This window comes from Coturnix japonica, chromosome 20 (assembly GCF_001577835.2).
Source record: "Coturnix japonica isolate 7356 chromosome 20, Coturnix japonica 2.1, whole genome shotgun sequence".
Lineage (NCBI taxonomy): Eukaryota > Metazoa > Chordata > Aves > Galliformes > Phasianidae > Coturnix > Coturnix japonica.
Genome location: NC_029535.1, coordinates 2,061,933 through 2,081,661, shown reverse-complemented (window position 1 = coordinate 2,081,661; position 19,729 = coordinate 2,061,933). Strand labels below are relative to the sequence as shown.

The 19,729-nt window shown below is 56.1% G+C and overlaps 1 protein-coding gene across 1 annotated transcript; it reads right to left on the bottom strand.

The window, feature by feature from the left end:
- Window positions 1-8,713: 8,713 nt before the first annotated feature.
- SNTA1 (syntrophin alpha 1) lies at window positions 8,714-17,178 on the bottom strand. The gene is made up of 8 exons (XM_015881391.1): window positions 16,186-17,178; window positions 14,298-14,483; window positions 10,796-10,988; window positions 10,506-10,713; window positions 10,307-10,437; window positions 9,844-10,040; window positions 9,583-9,770; window positions 8,714-9,437 (listed from the first exon to the last, which is right to left on the bottom strand). Exons 1-8 carry the CDS (start codon window positions 16,445-16,447, stop codon window positions 9,345-9,347), a joined length of 1,458 nt encoding a protein of 485 aa, XP_015736877.1. The 5' UTR covers window positions 16,448-17,178; the 3' UTR covers window positions 8,714-9,344.
- Window positions 17,179-19,729: the final 2,551 nt, after the last annotated feature.

Genomic DNA, 19,729 nt, shown 5'->3' with positions numbered 1-19,729 from the left:
GCTGGGAGAGGCAAAGGTGCACTCATGAGTGTTCTCAGCCATGGGTGAGAGCGATCCTCCATGGAAAGCTCTTCTTAAAACTCAAGGGGAAGCCAACAACCCAAGGGCCTGTAGGAGCCCCAGCAGTATGTGGAGGCCATGGGCAAGGTTCTGCTTAGAGCCCAGGGTGCTGCAGGTCCTTGTGGCTGTGCACACTGCTGCAAAGCCCACTGAACGTCTGATGGCCAAAGGGATGGAGCTCACTGGCTGCAGGCAGGTGTCAGTTCCTGAACTGTTCTGGGCAACACCAAAGCTCAGCACCTTCTAGAACAGCTTCTTCACCCCCACCTTGTCTCCAAGCCACCCATCCGTGCCATTCACTCCTCTCCCACCCACTGAGTGGGCACAATGTCTTTATCTACAGCAGTTTCTTTTCCCTTTGATAGTCTTGAATGGAGAATCACAGGATCATTAAGGTCAGAAAAGACCACTAAGATCATTTAGTCCAACTCCAACCCATCACACCCCAACTCCATGCAGCCTATGACCATCACAGAGTAACACCCAGGAAGCATCTTCAGCAAGAGTAGATATGCTGGGATTGGAGTCACCAAAGCACAGAAATGAGCCTGAGTTGTAGCTTTGGCTCATGTCTACCTTGTGCAATGAGGGATGAGGAAAGACGATAAGGAAAAGGAGGTTGGGATGCTGCTTGGGTGACCCAATGGCTTCCACCTTCAACACAGAAGAGTCTTCTCGCACAGCCTGCAAAGTACACCCAGGGAGTTATTTCTGCCCCACACTGAGCAGTCAGTAAAAGCCAGTGATCTCCAGACCTTGGGAACCTCACATGGGAATGGCTGGGTGTGAGTTTGCCCTGACTCTAGGGCAAATAAGGCATCAGATCATAGAATCCCACAACTGTTTGAGTTGGAAGGGACCATTAAAGGGCCCAACTCCTCTGCAGTGAACACCTGCAGCTCCATCAGGCTGCCATGAGATATGAGATATGGGACGTGGCTCAGCCCTGACACCAATATCCCCTTCCCACAGGGACATGGCACACTGGGAAGCTGCTGGCAGCTCCCTATGGCTGTGAAAGGTGTATTGCTACGGCAGTGACAGGGAAGCTGCGCTCTTGAGTGGCGTTATCTCATCTATTTTGCAAATACAAATGTGATAGAAATCTGCAAAATAAGGAATATGCATTAACTTCTGAAAAGTTTTGACTACATATCATTATCCGTAATTTTGCTGCTTTGATTTGCATATTCATAAAAGAAACATACAGCACGGATGTGTCAAAGGCTTTCAGATGAGCACGAACAAAACCAGCAGACTTGCAATCTCAGTTCTGAAGTAATTGCTAAGAAGATTTTGCTTTCCCTGATGTTTGTTTAATGGTTTGTCCCTGAGCTTGCAGAGCTGGGAGCTGGAGCATCCCAGGGTAGGAGCAACCTGGGGGCAGGAATGAGCCCTTGTGTTGTGCTGTGTGCACCCATCCTGCAGCACAAGTGATGCACCAACACCAGTAGGGCAGCTCAGTGACATTCCTACCTGGTGTGGTTCTGTTGGGCAGCCCCAGCAGCACTGAGCATCCTGCAAAGAGCAAGGTGAGCCAATGCACTGCATGCACCGAGCTGTAGGAGCTGTGCACACCCTCCCAAGCTCCATCAGCATGCACTACAGGTGCTTCTCAGCCCTTATTTTGCAGCTGTGGGACTCAAGCTGATAAACCTGAGGCGGTGGCAACGCCTGCAGCACGGCTGATGCCACGGTGATAAAGAGCACAAGAAACATCTCTTTTAACTTATTTCCATGCTTTCAAGCTGTGGAATAGATGAAACAGCAGCAACTGCTGCTCACAGTGTTATCCCAGCGCCGCAGTGCTTATGGTTTGTATTGCAGTCTCCCCATCCCCATAGCACACCCATGCCAAACTCCTCCCATCCTTCTCAGCCCTGCAAAAAGGGCTCAGTGAGATGGGATCCTGCATTGCCACCCCTGTCCCTAATGAGAACAGCAGAGCAGAGCTGATGGGATCAGGTATGTGCTGGTGTCCAAAGTCATTCTGGAGGCAGAGTGTGTAATCCTGGTTACCAAACTGGAATACTCTGTTCCTGAAAGCTGTGTGGCACTTTTCCCCACCCTCACCTCTAACTACCTGAAATGTATTTAGGTAAGATGTAATGAAGGTTGGCACCAACCCCAGCCATTGTCCCACCCTGGGGACAGGACGCCTGCAGGCAGACAGCACTGTGTGCCAATAGCGACTGCAACAGTTCCTGACCCAATGGCTCCTGATGGGCATCATGGTGCCCGGCTGCATGGAGAACACATCACCACTCTGTCCCATCCTGCTGCAGCCCGGAGCAGAGGTCCACAAAGCAATGAGGTAGCAAGGAACGTACCCTTCATGGGACATGGCCTTCCCTCTTCCTTTCCAGATCTCCACTTCCCACTTTCATTGCTAGATGGGGACAGAGGAAGAAAATGCCTTGGCTGTCCAAGGAAAGCTTGGCATTGCACCCTGAACACCATGAACTCAAACTTTATAGCTTTAAAAATGCAGCTTTTTTAGTTATCCACCCAACAGGTGCCATGAATGATGAGTTTTGAACATAGGATGTCATTCAGCATCTGCCTGCCACTGCTCATTGCTGGGGCTGGAGGGCACTTTGGTCACCAGCACCAAGGGATGTGGTCCTCAATGTGCTCTTCCACCATGGCCAGAGGATGGACACGTGGACCTTTAGTGGCCAGAGCAAAGTGAGATGTGCAGATAAGCAGAAGCAGGTGGTGCACTGAGCTTCTCAGAAAGCTCACCTGGGACTTTCCCTTTTTCACAGTGAGCAGCAGCCCAGGAGGGGTTGGGGCACTGGGCTGAGCAGCGATGGGGGCTGCAAGGATTGTGTCTGCAGTTAAAGCCCCTGAGTGCAGCCACAAGGTTCTCTCTGGAGAAGGCAGTAAAGGGCGGCCATCCACATAGCAGCTGTGCCATGTGCTTCCCTCCACCCCCAGTTCCCCCCAGCTCCCTTGGAGTGGGAGACCAGAGCGGTGTGGACCTCCCACCTACCAGAACACCACATCTAGAGGAAGATGTGTAGATTGAGGCCTCACACTGGGACACGAGCTGGGTGTGAACCAAGGACATCATAGCAGTGAGCAGCCTGGTCTTCTGCTTCAGATGGCGCCAGCACAGCCACCCTATATCAGCACATCTAAAAATGTCACCGAACATCCTGCATGGCCTTTTCTATCACAGCATTCAGCGACTGGAGATCATCTTGTGCCTCCCTCAAGCATCACCACACAGCCTTTCTGCTAAGCTTTTCTGAGGATGGACAGTTAGGCAGCAAGTTCAATCAGCAACGTGATGCCCAGAGATGACACTTAGTCCAGCATCACAGGCAGGGCTGCTACCCAAGGGTGGGGAGCCATGGGGAGCCCAGAGCCAGCAGGGGCTTCCCTTATCCCACAGCACAGAAGCAAGGTGAACAGGACAGGATGGCTGACAGGTCCAACCAAAAGCCCAGTGTGTGAGGCAGCACTGTGGGCCTGGAGCCAACCCTTGGTGTCAAACTCCAGGTGAGGATCAGGCTCTGCAGCTGCCAGAGAGGTCTCTATTGGGATCACAGGGTCAAAGCCAAGAAGTCAGTCTTTAAGTTGACACCCACTAAGGAAAAGATGGCACAGGCATGGATGTGAGATCACCATCCCATTAACACAGCTCAGATGTAAGGGCCAAAAGCTGAAATGGGGGATGGAGGCACCAGGTGAGGCTGATTGGAGCCATCAGGGCTTTCTGGGCCCCAACCACCACCTTGGAAAAGGGTGATGTATTGAGCTGCTCCTGTCTGCATGAGGAACCATTTCAGCCCTGAGTTCTGCGCACCATCACCTTGTCCTGGGGATTCCACCATGGATGGAAATGCACCCATGGGTTTGCCCACCTGGGCCTCAATGAGTCGTGCACACCATGGCAGGTGGTTCAGGAAGAGCTTGGAAGATTACAGCATTTCTCCTTCAGTGCTTATTGTCTGTCCAGAGCATAAACATTTGTCAGATGGGAAAGGCACTCCTGGAGGTATGTACCTAATGGATCTCAAGGAGACTTTCTGTGATGGTGTATAGAGAAGCTCACCTATTCAACCATCAGAGAAACACGAGCAGAGCCTTCATGAAGGCCTATTTCCAATCCACACACAAAAAAATTAATGAATTTGTACGGCACCCTGCCTACAAGATGCATTAATTTAGACAGACAGCACTCAAGGCTCTAAGAGCCGGCGGTACTGCAGGAGATGGACGGAACGAAAGCAAAGGAGAGTAAACAGAGAAGAGATTTCTAAGAGCCCGTGACATTTGTTCAAATACTTTATTTCAATCAGCTTAAAAGGGAAACATAAAGCTCAGGTTGTTCATAGCAAAGGGGAGGAAATTGAAAACTGAGTAATGCACTAAGAGCAATTCAAAGGGAGCGGAGCCTGGCTGCTGCTGCCCTTCTGGTGGGCTATTTGTGTCCAAATGCTGTCTCACACTGTCTCAAGTGAAGCCACCCCATCAAAATAAGGGTGTCTGAGTGACACTGGCCGAGCTCCACTAATACAAAGTGAATAATTCCATGTCTGTTTTGCAAAGGAGCCCTAATAGTTGGGGTGGGGGGTGCAGGCTGGGTGGGTGAGCCTCCATCACCACTTAAAGCTGGTGTTCAGTGCAGCTTTTCTCCCCCCTTTAGAATACAGGAAGGCTGAAGGAGAAGGAAGGCTCTTCCTGACACAGCAGCAGAACGTGCAGTAAAACATGCATTTGCTCAGTGCTGTAATTTACTTCTGGTAACAGAAGAACAGAGTGAGGTTGCTGGTTTATCATTCTTTTATATGTGTTTTCTTCTTCTTCCCCTCCATGAGCTCACAGTGGTTCTTTCATCCCAGAGCTGCCTCCGATGCTATTTCTATATTTCATTTAGCATCCCTATCAATATGTAAATGTAAGATCTGTATGTGTAAACACACACACACATAAATAAAGCGGTAATGATGCGTACATCTATGTCTGTGTACGTATAAAAGGCAAATTACCTCCAATTTATCCAGTGTCCTTTAGCTCCTGTACGCACCCAAAGCCAAGCACTGTGTTCCTAAGTGCATACGGGCTTCTGTCTGGAACAGGGGTTGGTCTTATCACCGTGGAATCATTTGAGTTGGAAGGGACCCATCTGGTCCAACTCCCCTGCTGTGCACAGGGACACCCACAGCTCCATCAGCGCTCAGAGCCCCCCTGACCTTGGCTGTCTGCACGGATGGGGAACCTCTGAGCCTCTCTGAGCACCTCCGTTTCCCCATGGAAGGTTGGCAAACCTGCTGCTCTATGGCAGGAGCTGCTGACAGGCTGGGAATTGCCTGTGTTCTGCTCGCCGCTCTCCCAGCGCAGCATCCCGCGTACCACCCCCCGCTTTCCCTACGGGATCCCCGTTCAACTTGAACTCCCACTAATCGCTAGGAAAGAAAACACCGCGGGTAGAACGAATACAAGGAGGTGGGAAACTATGGGATGTCAGCCCCATCTCCGCTCAGTGGCTGAGGAGCCCGGTCCGGAGCTGCTGCTGCTCGGCGGGGCCGCCTGGGAGCGCACGGAGCTGCGGCTGCGGCACTGCGAGAGCTCCCCCTGCAGAGCCCGCACCGAGCGGGACGGGAGCGCGGCTGCTGCTGCTGCTGCCCTGCAGAGCACTGAGCTGCTGACATCGCCCTTCTCGTGGTTCCGAAGCGTGGTTGGATGGAGGTGCAACGCCCGAACTCTGCTGTCCAACTCGCTGTTCGATCGCCGGGAGGTGAAGCCCCCCGAGATCTGCGCGCAGATGATCTCTATGAAATGATGGATGGCCGTGGAAGGTTCTGCCCGTGTTGCAGCCCTGAGATTCACCCCCTTATTAGCACCTTCGCAGAGTTCAGAAGTTTCCCAGTGCTTTGCCGGTGATGTGCCGGGATCAGAGCCGCCGTCAGAGCTGCGGTTGCCACCAACAGGTGGTTGTGGATGTTACCCCACGGGTCCTCCGCACAGAGCCCTGGCTGCTGGGCTCTCAGCAGGACTCCTCAGACCTCCTGCTTGTCCGAGGGCTCCCCTTACCCTTGGCAGGAAGGACAGCAGGGTGAAATGCCAGTGCTGGCAGGGCAGGAGCACACCCCGGCCGGCTGGCAGGGAATGGGCTCAGGAGACCTTAACCCCAAACCTGAGCCACTTATAAAGCACTGAGCATCACTGCCAGTGGAATCAGGGTGAGCAGCTGTGGAACCAGCCTGGAGGAGGGGGACCAACAGCAGAAACATCCCCATCTGGCTGCCATCATCCGCCTGGTCGCCTGGGGACCTGGAGGCATCGTTGAGCTCCCACACCAGCCCAGCACAGGGCTGCTCCAATTTGCCCATCCATAGCTGGGTCTGTTTTCCAGACAGCTCCTGCAGCTCAGGCCCATAACACACAGTGGGACAGTCACCCATCACAACACTGCAGGACGCTGCTACTGCTCCACAACTCCCAGCATTTGCCATCCAGTCTGTGCTGTCCCAGGTTGGACATCCCCAATGAGGCCATTTGCAGCCCCAGCCCCACAGCCTTCAGCTCCCCATCTCCTCTCCTCACCCACCATGTGCTGAAGAGAGGCCTGGGTTACTTCCCATGCTCCTCCACCTCATTCCTCAATCCACCAGCCAATATTTCATCACCCACCTCAGTGAAATGTATATTTCCCTTTTAAGAGCTCTCCTAGAATAATATATTTTTTTCTTATGGTGACAGTGAGGGCTCCTGTTGCCATGGTTATGTGCCCTTTGCTTGAGCAAGAGCTTTCTGGGTGTTTTAAATTCTGGTATTTCTCCTGACCTGAGTGATTTTGATTCTTTTTTAATTTGGTATTTATTCCCATTATCATCATTTGAAACAACAGGTCATTTATATTGCATATGGATATGTCACCACCACGGTGAAGGGCTCAGAAATAAGCTCGTGCTGTGAAAAAAGAACAGGTTTTGGTGGGGGGGAGATCTACTTTGCAGCACTGATAATACACAGTATAGCAAAAACACAGGAACTCTGATAGGATCTCATCTGTATCTCTCCACATTACACACCAAATCCCATCCCTGGCTGTAGAACAAACCTCTGCCTTCTGGCTGTCAGCTCAGCTGCTCTCAGCTCCCCAACCTCCTGAGTCCTGATCTGATCTAGAACACATAGACAGAAGTTAAAGGCATAGATAGATAGATAGATAGATAGATAGATAGATAGATAGATAGATAGATAGATAGATAGATAGATAGATAGATAGAAAGACTGAGAGATAGATAGATAGATAGATAGATAGATAGATAGATAGATAGATAGATAGACTGAGAGATAGATAGATAGATAGATAGATAGATAGATAGATAGATAGACTGAGAGATAGATAGATAGATAGATAGATAGATAGATAGATAGATAGATAGATAGATAGATAGATAGACAGACAGAGACAGACAGACAGATAAATAGATGGATAGATAGATGAAAAGATAGGTATACAAACAGTTATGTAGATGGACAGATAGATATATAAGATTGATAGATAAGATATATAGATAAGATAGATGGATGGATACAGATGGACAGATAGATAGATAGATAGATTAGACAGATAGATAGAGAGATAGCCAGATGGATGGATAGATAGATAGATAGATAGATAGATAGATAGATAGATAGATAGATAGATAGATAGATAGATATAGATATAGATAGATAGGCTGGGCTGATCGATACATGGATAGATAGATGGATACATAGATGATGGATAGATAGATGCACAGATAAATGTATAGAGAGACTGATAAATGATGACATAGATAGACAGATAGATAGATAAATAGGTAGATAGATAAGTAAGTGGTAGAGCTGGGATAAAAACATCTGGATTTCCTTGGCCTTTTGATGACTTTTTTCCCCAGTCATTTTAATGGCAGCATCCACACTGGCTGCTTCATCCTGGGGTGAGGAGGACAGAAGTGTTACCTGTGGGCTTGGTTCCTTCTGTGTCACCTGGGCCAGAGATGCTGTGTGAGCCCCATTTGCTTTCCTTTGTCTTAACTGAAAACCCTGAGATAAGGGGCTGGGAGCAGGGATTGGGGGGGGGGGGAGGGGGACCATGGGGGTGCAGGGTAGGAAGGGACCCAGCACACACTGTGTGTGTTCAGCACTCAGGCAAGAATGGCTGATAAACACAAGGAGCTGCAGCACAAACAGCAGGCAGCGCGATGATGAGATGCGACATGATGTGGGGCCTGGCTGCTGGCTGATAGGGGCCAGCAACACGTGTGCTTTGGCAAACGAGTTCTTTGATCCCCGCTCCCCGCAGCTCGTTGTCTGCAAGGAAACTTTCATCTGGCCTCTCCAGCGTGAGAACCAATTGTAAATGTCAGCACTAAACGCTCCCGTTTAAGCGTTAGGCTGCCTTGTTTGATTATGGCACTGAAAGGTCAGCGCTGACTAATGAGGAACACGAGCAGAAGGGAGCAGGGAGCCTCCTCTGCTCCCAGTTGCCATTCATTACCCGGCACTCACTTCACCCTCCCCTTTTACCTCTGCTCCTTGAGTTCTGGTGCTCGCATCCACACTGCACTGCTGGGGCCAGGAAGTGCCCACACAGCACCCACATCCCCCCCACCCCCATCTATCCCAGTGGAAGTCCCCTTAAATCCAATGCTGGGTGTGAGCTGCGAGTTTATTTGACCAAAATCAGACAAGAAGAGGCATTTCCATGCAGAACCTTTCAGTTCGTGACGTGTTTCCCAGCAGCCACCTGACAGGCCCCCCACCCCCCAGAACCAAGAAATAAAACAATGTAGAGTTGGCAAAGTAAAATGAAGGGCCCAAACATCCCAAAGAAAAGCAGCTCCTGTCACAACACTGAGACATGGAACAGTTTGGCATATAGTGCTGATCTGCAGCTCCCGTCCATCCGGCCCCTGGAGCTGTGCTGTGCTGGGGGCAGGCAGACCCCCATCCTTGTGCCAAGGGGAACCCAGGTGGACGAGTGCCGTCCCATCAGCATCTGCACCGGGGGTGATATAAATATAAAACTGCCATACAAACGGGTTCTTTGTACAGAAAACATCATCTCAAGGCACTCGAGTGGTGTCCACAGGGCTGCTCTGGCCGAGCACTGTAGGGAGGGATGGAGGCATGGAGCCATCGGGCACTGCCACCCCCAAGGATGGCACTGGGATGGCATCATCCTGCAGGGGGCCGCATCCCAAGCGGGGGGCTTCGGGCTGGAGGTGGTCTGAAGGGAGGTGCATAGATGTGGTGGGGGCTGTGTCCCCTCTGTGGATTCATGCCAGCAGCCCCAGCCGGGTCACCTTGGCTGAGAGGAAGGAGTGGATGATGAACACGATGGTTTTGGGGCAGCAGTGAAGGTCCAATTGCTGCAAGAGAGGAGCAGAGGGATGATTGCAATGAGAAACGTCACAGAGTGGGGAGCCTTGTGCTGGAAGAGGGGAGGGCTCCGGAGGTGAGGATCCCCCCAGAGCCCCCCAGCCTCCCTGGGGCCGTGGGGCGACGTCCACTCACAACTTCTCCCTCGGGGCCACCGAAGTCCAGGTACAGCATCTTGGTGCCGTCATCCGAGGACATCTGCAGCTTCTCGAAGGGCTGCTGGAGCAGCACGGTTCTGCTCAGCCCCGGCTCCGTGGCGGAGATGGTGAAGCCCTTATCGATGTGGATGGACAGGGTGCACTCCTGCCCTTTCCAGGTGCACGCTGCGGACGGGGAAGCGTTCAGCGCCGTCAAATAGGCGCATCACCGGGACCCCCCCCCCCCCCATCTCCGTACCTGCGGACACCTCCTGAGCGAGCTCGGCGGCGCCGTGGGTTCCGTCCACCAGCAGGCGGGTCCATAGGGCCAACTCTCGGGGGCTTTCCAGGCTGAAGAGGTGGCTCTGCACGCCCAGCCTCGTGCCGGCCCGCAACGCGAACGCCAGCTCCGCCTCCAGCAGCGCCGAGCCCTTGGCCGGCCCCGAGTGCACCAACCTGCGGCACGGAGCTCAGCACCGCAATGCCGGCAGGGGGAGCCGCGACACCGCCCGTGGGACCCCGAGCCCTGAATACGGCTGCCCGACGTGGCCGCTGCTGGGACGGCGGGACCCCACCACCACCCCATGGACATCACCACCGCCCCGGGACACCGCTGCCATTATCCTAAGGCCCCGCTGCCCCATTAGGACACCAGCACCACCCTCAGCCCCCATCGCTCCCCAGGACACCACGACCACCACCCATCCCGCTGGCAGCCCTACCTGGTGGCAATGAGCGGGTAGCTGTGCACCGGCTTGCCCAGCGCATCGCGGCTCTGCGGCAGGCTGCCGTACAGCAGCAGCTCCTTCTCGGTGAGCACCGCCAGCAGGTTCCTGGTGCCGGCACCGGGCAGCTGAGAGGAGAAGGAGTCAGGGCTGGAAGGAAGGAACGCCAGGCAGGGGACAACGGGGCCGTGGGTACCTGCTCGGTCAGCCAGCCCACGTGCTTGACATCCCTGCCGCTCACTGTGCCAGCAGCCGCCAGCTGTGCCCGCAGCTCGTCCTTCACCCGCGGCAGCAGCGCGCCCGCAGCGCTCTGGATGGCCCCGAGCCACGACTGTGCCGTGGCCTCATCCTTCGCCCGCAGGAACAGAGCCACGCGTCCATCTGCTGAGCACACCTCCAGGTACCTGCGGTCACACGGACCTGTCGGATCCCCTCTGCCACCCCCTAACGCGGCCGCCCCATCCCCGCAGTGCGGTGCAGCCCTACCTGTGCTCGGGGTCAGCAGGGAGGCACTTGCGGGACACGCAGCACATCCGCAGCGGCACCGTGCGGCTCTCGCGGGGCGGCAGCACGGGGGATGATGAGTGCTTCTGTGGGGCAGCAGGGGACGGGTCCCAGCTGACTGTCGGCCCCGCCGCCGAGTTCTTGAAGTAGGGTGAGATCTCCTTCATGTATTTCACTGCAAGAGAAGAGCCCGGGCTATGGCATGGCATGGCATGGCATGGCCACATCCTGCCTGCAGCACCCACACCTCCTGCACCCATCACCTTAGCATCGCCCACAGTGCTGCTGTGGGATCCCTGAAGTACCCAACATGTGATTTGGGGCACACTGCCACGCAGCGCAGAGCTGAGCTGGCCAAAATGATCCTTTTTCCCCTTTTTTCTTATGCTTTTCTTGTTCTTCTTTTTTTTATTTTTAACATGGTTTGGGTCACAGCTCCCATTCCAGCCCTGACCCCATTGGCTGGGATGGCACACAGAGGGATGGGGCGGGGAACGGGCAGGAGGCCCAGGCCAAAATTACACAGTCCAAACTGTGCTGGTACAGCTGGTCCCACAGCCAAGAGGGAACAAAGCAGTAATAGCTCTCAAATACCATGGCTTGGCCCCAGGAAAAGCCTGCAGCAGCGTGCACACAGCTCACATAACCCACCCTGCCTGGTGAACTACGAAGCAGGGGCAAGAAAGCAGTGCTCAGGACCTGGTGGGTCAGGAGCAAACCTCAGAGTGGTCCCCAAGGCCTTGGAAAGGGGAGAGTAAAAGTGATGGGGAGCTGGTGGGGCCTTCCATGCACAGCTGCAGAATGGGGCCAGGGGTCTCAGGGCTCAAAGCCAGGACTGAGCACAGTGATGCTCCACAGGGGCTGTGTGGCTCTGGGGAAGGGATTTCCTTGGGTGGCCCTTGGGAAAGGACCAGGGCACAGACACGTGCCTGCCACCCACCTCGTGCCTGCTGGTATAAATAGCAGCCTTGCTGCCACAGGCATGTGAGCTGTGCTGCCCGGGCAGCACTCCCAGCAGCGGGGACCCATCACTACCCCAGTGCCTGGCAGCTCACTGCATTTCACAAGTCAGCATTCAGCTGCAGGCACCCAAGCCGTGCCAAAGGCCATCTGCAGGGCACAGTGCTCTGGGGCACGGGGACACACTGCTTGCCATGCTCCCACCCCACCACCCCCCTCCTAACCCACAGTAACTGCAGCATTCCTGTACCACCTGTCCTAAGTGTCACCTCGGGACAGTGGGACACCACCAGCATCAGCTGAGCAATGGCTGGAGCACATCCTGGCAGCACAGGGGATGGGATGCAGGGCACTGCCCTGGGGTGTCCTTGGTGGTATGTGCTGGAGACCCCCCACCTCGGTGCACACATGAGCACAGACCCAAAAATCCCAAGTGGGACCTTGAAGTCATAACCCCCATCTCAAAGCATCTCTGGGTCACAGTTTTCTGCCCTGAGTGTGCCAAGACAGGAGGCCCTGACCCCCTTTTTGGAGGGCATGGAGCACTTATCAGATCTGGTGGTCCCACAGCATCTCCCAGCACAAGTCCCAATGCTCAGGGCTCATCCTGCACAGCCCTACAGGCACACAGACAACAGGGACACCCACTGCTGAGCCCCTTTGCACCAGCATGCAAATCCCAGCCCCAAAATGAGCATCAGAGACCTCCTGTCCCTTCAGCCCTGTGCTGCTTTCTCCAGTGGCTGCTGAACCCAGCAGTGCTTTGTAGCTCTGGATACAAAGTGATGTGTAAATAAATTAAAAGAGAAAAAAAAAAAAGAGTAGGGGAAAAATAAGGTCAGGCAAAGCACCTCTCCCCAAATAACACTGTAACACAAATAACAGCCACGCTCCTGCAGATAGCAGCCAGCAGCTTGGCACAGAGCAGTGCCTGCTGGCAGGGCACACAGGGAGCCTCTGCGTGTCACCTCACCCAGGAATGTAAGAAGAGCAGGGCCAGGCTTTGGCTCTGTGGTAGGCTCAGCAAAGGGGGTGGGACCCCAATTCACTGCCCCCCACCAGCCAGGAGCGTGCAAACTGCTGGTTTCTCAGTGACAGCACGGTCACGGCTCTGTTTCTGTCTGGCACAGAGCTCGGGAGCCACTCTAAAAGAGCTCCAGTTCCAAACACAAGCTTTGCTGGGGAGGAGAAAGGTGGTGAACATATGCTGGCTGTGCTAAGTGACTGCATGGAGGTATTTATGGTATAAAGAATGGATGTCAGAGCTAACCAGGGAGTGCTCGGGGGCTGCTGTTTGCCCTCATCCCCTGCCAACCCCAGCACCAACATAACCAAGGTCTGTGCCAGGCTGGGGCACGCAGAACAGCACAGGGCTGACCCAGAGCTGCAGGGACAGGGATCAACAGGGGACAGGCCGCCCTGCATGGAGTGCAGGCATGGGGCTCTGCAAGGGAGTGTGGTCAGGAGTAGAGGGCACCTGCTGGGTGCTAAAGTCATCGTGTCACTTATCACTGAGCCTTGGAGCAAGCCCAAGGACAAGATTGGAGCAGGGCTGTCCCCAGCTCAGTGTAAAGCAGTGCCGTATCCCCAAGCTCTGCTTCATGGGAAATGGTGGGAAACTGGAGATGCCATGCGCGTATCACTGAATCATAAAGGTTAGAATAGACCTCTAAGATCATCCACTCCAACCCCAGCCTATCCCACCATGCCCACAGACCACGTCCCCCAGTGCAACATCTCCACAACTCTTAAACACCTCCAGCAATGGTTACTCTACCTCCACCCTGGGCAGCCCATTCCAATGCCTCACCACTCTTCTGGAGAAGGAATTTTACCTAATATCCAACCTGTTGCAACATAAGGCTGCAAGAGGGTGATGACATCGGTACAACACAACCCAGAACACAACAGTGGGAGTCACCCTAGCTCTCCTCTGAAGCCCAGCCCCACTCCTGCAGCAGCCCACCACTCTTAGATGCCTCCTGGAGGGCAGCAGGGCAGTGCCCACCCAGCTCCATGCAGAAGGGGAGGGAGGAGGAAGGTCACAGAGAGAAATGGTTCTCTCAAGGAAGGGCAGCTCAGAGCCACCTCCTGCAGCACTCCCAGCAGAAGGGGAAACCAGTGCCAAAGTAAAGGATGAAAAGAAAATAACAGAGAGAGGGTGGTCTGAGTGCGGTGGCCGCGGGGAGGAATTTTGCAGACTCCCAAAGAAAGAGGCTGTTGTATTTCTCTTTGGTCAGGAAAAAAATAGGAATCAGCCCCTATCTGCTCCCTGCAGCTGTGCAGAGCAGCACATTCCTCAGGCTGCAGCGTGGTTCTGTGGCTCCCAGGAGAGGAGGAACCCACAGCAGAAAAAGGCTGAGAGCAGCAAAAATGAGGAGAAATCTGGAGATGACACAATTGGGGGAAGGCGGGAGAGCTCCAGCTGAGGAGGAGGATTGAAATGGAAGTTCAGAGCCTGGAGCAGAGGACATTAAGGTACCCACAGGGTGTACATAAGCAGGGCACCCCGCTGCCCCCATACCTTCCAGCACCACCTCTTTGCCCGTTTTCTTCAGTGCCTGCACCGCCTCGTCGTGAGTGGCTTCGGATAAGTCAGTGCCATTCACGGACAGGATGGCATCTCCCACATACAGTGCCTCGGTCTGGTCTGCTGCCAGTCCCTTGAAGATCTTGGAGATGAGGATGGGCATCTTGTTCTCCCGGCCACCTGCGGGCAGAAGGGGCACCAAGCAGTGAGGGGACACTGAGCAATTAGGGGCACAGGGCTGCTCAGTGCCCACACAGTGCCCAAATACCTCAGAGCTTTATGGCAGACACATGTTAAGTGCTTCAAAAAACCATCCGAGTGGCTGCAGATTTCCTTGCTGAACAAACACACGCCCTGACCGCCTCCCCATCACTTCTGGCAGGAAACTGTGTCACTATTTGCATTATTAACTGTGTGTGCTGAGCAGCCTTCCCTGCTCTCAGGACCCCACGGTCTCAGTGGGGCAGCAGCTGAGTGCTGGAGAGGCAAAAGAGCCCCAGAGCAGCAGCTCAGCCGCAGGACTACCTGCTCCCCACTCCTCTCTGTCTCCATTCGGGCTGCTCCCCACTCTTCAGCCCACCAGGACACTCTCAAGGCCTCCGGGCAGCTCAAGGAGATCAATTTGCACTTTAAGTTCTGAACCTGTAGGAGATGCCAGCAGCCCCGCCTGGCGCTGCCCACGCTCAGCGCTGGGACAGCGTGTGCCGGGCACCCCCTCACTCCCCCCTACCCCCCTCCCACGGGCAGGGACCGGCAGCGTGACACCTCCCAGGGCTGCACCCGCTGTGCCGCCAGCATTGCTCCGCTCGGATTTCTGCAGAGCCTCTCCGGGAGCTGAGGGCTCCTCCGGCTATCAGCTGTCAAGAGGCCCCCGCGGGGGCTGCTGCTGGCTGCCGAGCCCAGCTTGGAAGCAACGCCTCGCAACCACCCATTCTGGGCTGTGTGCGTGGAGAGGGAACCACCGCCCGGAGCACCATGCGGTACACGACCCTGCAGGAGAAGGATCCTAACCCTAACCCTAACGATGCTAACCCTAACCCTGCAGGGCTGCATGAAGCACCAGAAACCCCAAGTGAAGTACTGTCTGGGGTTAGGATGCAGCTGAAATGCTTTAACCAGAAGGTCCATTTTAGATTCTGTCCCACGGGCCATGGACAGGAGCTGGCTGGCAGCGGGGTACCCGTCCCTCCATGCCCCCACCCCCTGCAGGGACAGCAAGGTTTGGCTGCGTTTAATGGCACATGGTCACCCCCCTGCAAAGCAGCAGAGGCACAAGGCAGCCCAAGTGCTGCCCGCCCGCCTGCAGCTCCCCGTTTGGATCACGGCTCCTTGGTTTCCACCTACGTCACTGCAAAAATAAAGTTTAGCTGAAGCAAGTAACGTTTCTCCTTTCCTGGGAGAGCCGCAGAGCCGGCAGCGCTTCGCAGCCCGGGGTTGGTTACAAGGGGGGATTGCACCTCCCAAAAGCGCTGCCGAGCTGCAGCACCCACAGCCCCAACAAGCGGTGAGGGCTCACCCCGGACCCCTCACGGGGACCCGCACCCGACACACCGCCCCACCCAGCAGCGCCCGGCAAGGAGCGCGGTGAAGGCTGAGCCCAATGCGGCCACGTCAGACAGCGGCAGCCCCCCGCACCCCCCCTCGCGAAGTTCCCGGCCCGAAGTTCCCGCAAAGTCCCCAGGACGGGGGTGGGGGCGGCGGGGGACACCGGGGGACACCCGACCGGGGCAGAGCGCTGCGTTTGGGGCGGCCAGGAGGGGACACCGCACCGGGGTCACGCAGGACGCAAGGACACGCGGGCGGAGCCCTCCGGTCGCAGCAGGGCAGCGTAGGTCCTACCTGCCGCCGCCGCCGCCCACTCCTGGTACTCCCCCCCCCTCACCTTTGATGCTGATGCCGAGCCCCCCCACGTCCTGTTTGACGACGCGCACCGTGCGCCTGATGTTGGCGAGCGCCTCGGGCACGCCGGAGCTCTGCTCCCCTCCGTTCAGCTGAGCCGGCGGAGGCTCCCCGGGCCCGGGGCCGTCGGCGGGGCTGACGCTCAGGGTGTCATCGCTCAGGGTGAGCAGGACGCGAAGCCACTGTCCGCCGGGACCGCGCAGCTCCAGCAGCCCGCTGCGCGCCCCTCGCCTGCCCGCCGCCATCTTCCGCGCATGCCGGGCCCGGCCCCGCCGCTCCGGCAGCTCCGCTCCGCGCTGCCCCGCGCACCGCCCGGCGGAGCAACGAGCCCCGCGCACCGCCCCCGGCCCGGCCCACGCCCGCCCCGTCGGGGCAGCGCCGCGCTGCGGGGCTCCGTGCCCGAGTATGGGACGGGGAGCGCCGGGAGGGGCATGGGGAGCTCTGCACACCCTCACTCGGACCCTCCCGGCTCCGGGCACCGCGGTGCGGTTGTGTCACAGGGGGACCCTGCGGGGCACGTCGGGGCGCAGCGGTGTCCGTGCCGAGAACCGGGTGCCACGAAAGCTTCGGGCGTGCTGCGGGGTACACGAGTAACTGCTGTCGTGGAAGCGAGCAGCGCTGTCAGGCAGAGCCAGAAGTGACTCGAAGCGAACTCTGGACTTATTAAGGAAAACTGCGATGATGAAAAGCAATGGCAGCTCTTGGGGGCGGTGGGGGGCAGCCTCAAGAGCTCTCCCACTGGCGTCCGACGACGTCGGTGCCCCAAAGATGGGTGCAGACAGCAGCAGGGAGGATTTTTGGAGGCATTCAGAACAGTCTTGCTTTTTTTCTTTCCTTTCCCTGTCCTGCTTCTTGAAAACAGGAACGGTGTTTGTTTCCTTTGGCAGATCCGCATTTCCTCCTGCAACCGAGTGGCAGCAATGAGGGATAAAAAATACCTCTGGGTACATCCCCTGTGCCCCTTCGGGCAGCTCCAGAGCCCTGGGGTGGGGCTGCAGGTCCCCAAGCCCCAGGCTCTGCAAACGCAGCCTTAAAGGAATTGAATCCCGTTCACGCACAAGGGGAGGTGGGGGGGGTATTGCAGAGCAGGGGGCTGCAGCCCTCCCCACCCCCACACGGAGGCAGCAGCGCTCCCCCCACGCAGAGGCAGCTGTGGAATTTCTTGAGATTGCGGCAGAGGAAACCCTGAAGGTTTTTCCCTTGCAAAGCACAGCTCAGATATTCCAGTTTTCAATCCAAATTCTGCAGTTCGATTGGAGTGACTTTTTGGGTTTGCCTAACAGTGATGCTCCCACGCCCATCACACCCCCCCCTCCCCCCCCCCAGTCCTCTGTGCATCCCACAGACCCTGAGCTGCTGTGCCCATAGCAGAGGGGGTTCAGTCCTTTTGCTGCCAGTTGGGGTCACTTTGCCCCTTGCCACTCGCAGTCTTTTTTCTTTCCAATGCTATTTCCAGCACAGGTGATTATTAAGGCTGTATTCTCATTGTAAGCCACGTCAGAAAGCAGAGACACTGCTCCCAGTGCCACAGGATGGCACCATCCAGGGATATGTGATATGTTTGCTTCCCCAGCCCTGGCAGCACTATGCAAAGCAGCAGTGGGAAGCAGAGCAGTGCCACACAGGGGGAAACCTTGTGCCATGCCACACTGCTGGGCAGCAAGGCCATGTGTGCAGCCCCACATCATGGCACAGAGGTGCTGCAGTGCCCGTGGGATGGTGATATCTTCACTGTGATTCTGTCACAAGGCTGAGCCCATCCCATCCTCCCCCTGCAGAACATCCCCGCTCCCGGACGTGGTGGGTGAGCTGCTATTATTAGCTTCAGCTCTTGGCACACACAGGAGCTGTGTCAAAGCCCACCCGTCTATTTATAGAGCGCTGTTAGCTGCGTGAATTTACATGAATCACTTCTGAAACAGAAGAAAAGCTCGTGTTTGGGTCTGAAGTGGCATCCCCAAGGCTGACAGCAGCACCTCAGGAGAGCATGGGGCAGCAGGTCCTGCCTTGCTGAAACAGATCAGAGGCTGCAAATGCACTGGAGAGGATGGGCAGGGAAATAAAAGAGATTCAGATGTGCACCATGTACTTAACCGAGTGATTCATCCCCTGGTATACAGGAAATGTAGTGAAATGGTGTTGTCTGCCCAAACTGTGCAGTCTCCGACTCCTCCAGTTGACTTTAAAATGTTTTGCTTTGGGACACAGTCACTCCTGGCCGAGTTTCTCCCTTCTCAGTCTGGGTTCTGCTCTCTGGATCCCCATAAGACAGCCACACCAGCTGAGCTCTGTGCTGTGGAAGCGCTTTGCTGCTGCACAGCAGATGGGTTATCAAGGCTGGATGAGTGCTGTCAAAGAAACAGGAAAAAGAAGCACCTGGGGACTGAGATAGGTGTGGGGAAAGCAGGAGCTGGGGGATGCAGCAGGGTGAGCTCAGCCCTGCCAGCAATGCTGTGCAACCTGCAATGGAAGATGCCATGCACACCCTGCACAGGGTTCCCATGCAGCCCCTCTGCTGTGTGGTGCTTGCAGGGAAACTGAGGCAAGGAGTGAGGTGGGCAGGTGCCATCTCTGCACGGAGCACAGCCCCGGTGCTGCCGTGTTCTTGGGCTTGTGCCACAACAAGGGGCACGTGGCAGCTGTCCCTGCACAGGGCGCTGGCAACGTCCCCACACTCGTGGCTCCCGTCAGCTTCTATTTGAAGTGGGTGAATGGAGCTCCCATAAATGTCACTGCTTGCCGCTGTCACCTCATGTCTCCAATGAGCTGTGAACGTGGCAAAGCCGGCGTTGTTGTCCCGAGCAGGAGGAGACCCTGGTGGAGGAGAGCAGCCAACAAGAGCAGGATGGCTGCACTGCTGTGTCTGAACTATCCACAGCCCAGAGGGGCAGGAGGAGGACATGGGAACGGGCTGCCAGGGAATGGCGAGTCCCCACACTGCAGGTGTATGAGACATGAGGACATGGGGCCTGGGGGGCACAGCTGAGCAGTGCACTGTAGCACTAGGCAATGGCTGGATGTGATGCCCATAAAGTTCTAACCAGGATTCTGCAAGAAGGCCGGGATATCCCAGGAAAAGGAGCCCCGTGGGATGCTCCCCATCCCCGCCCCGTCTGGCCCAGAGCTGTGTCCTGTGTCTCTATGTCCATGTGTCCCCGTGTCCCCGCTCCCCCGCCCCGCAGCCCCCTCCTGCCACTCGTGAGCCGTGTCCCAGCGCCGCGGCCGCTGCGACGCCGTGTGCCGGCAGCAGATGCCAGCAGAGAGTCGCTGGCAGCGCCCGGGAGCGGCCGCGTGGGGCACCCCGAGAGATGGGGACAGTCGGGTGGGACATCACGGGGACAGCTGGGTGAGACCTGGAAGGTGGGACCCCCAACTCAGCTCTTTAACTACTATGAGCCGTGCCCCGCGGTGTGCGTGGGCACCAAGGTGCGTTCATGCTCCGAGGTCTCACAGCCTCCTGACGGGTGTCTCCCACCTGGATGACCCCCACCTGGATGTTCCCCCCGGCCTGGGCTGTCTCCCATGTC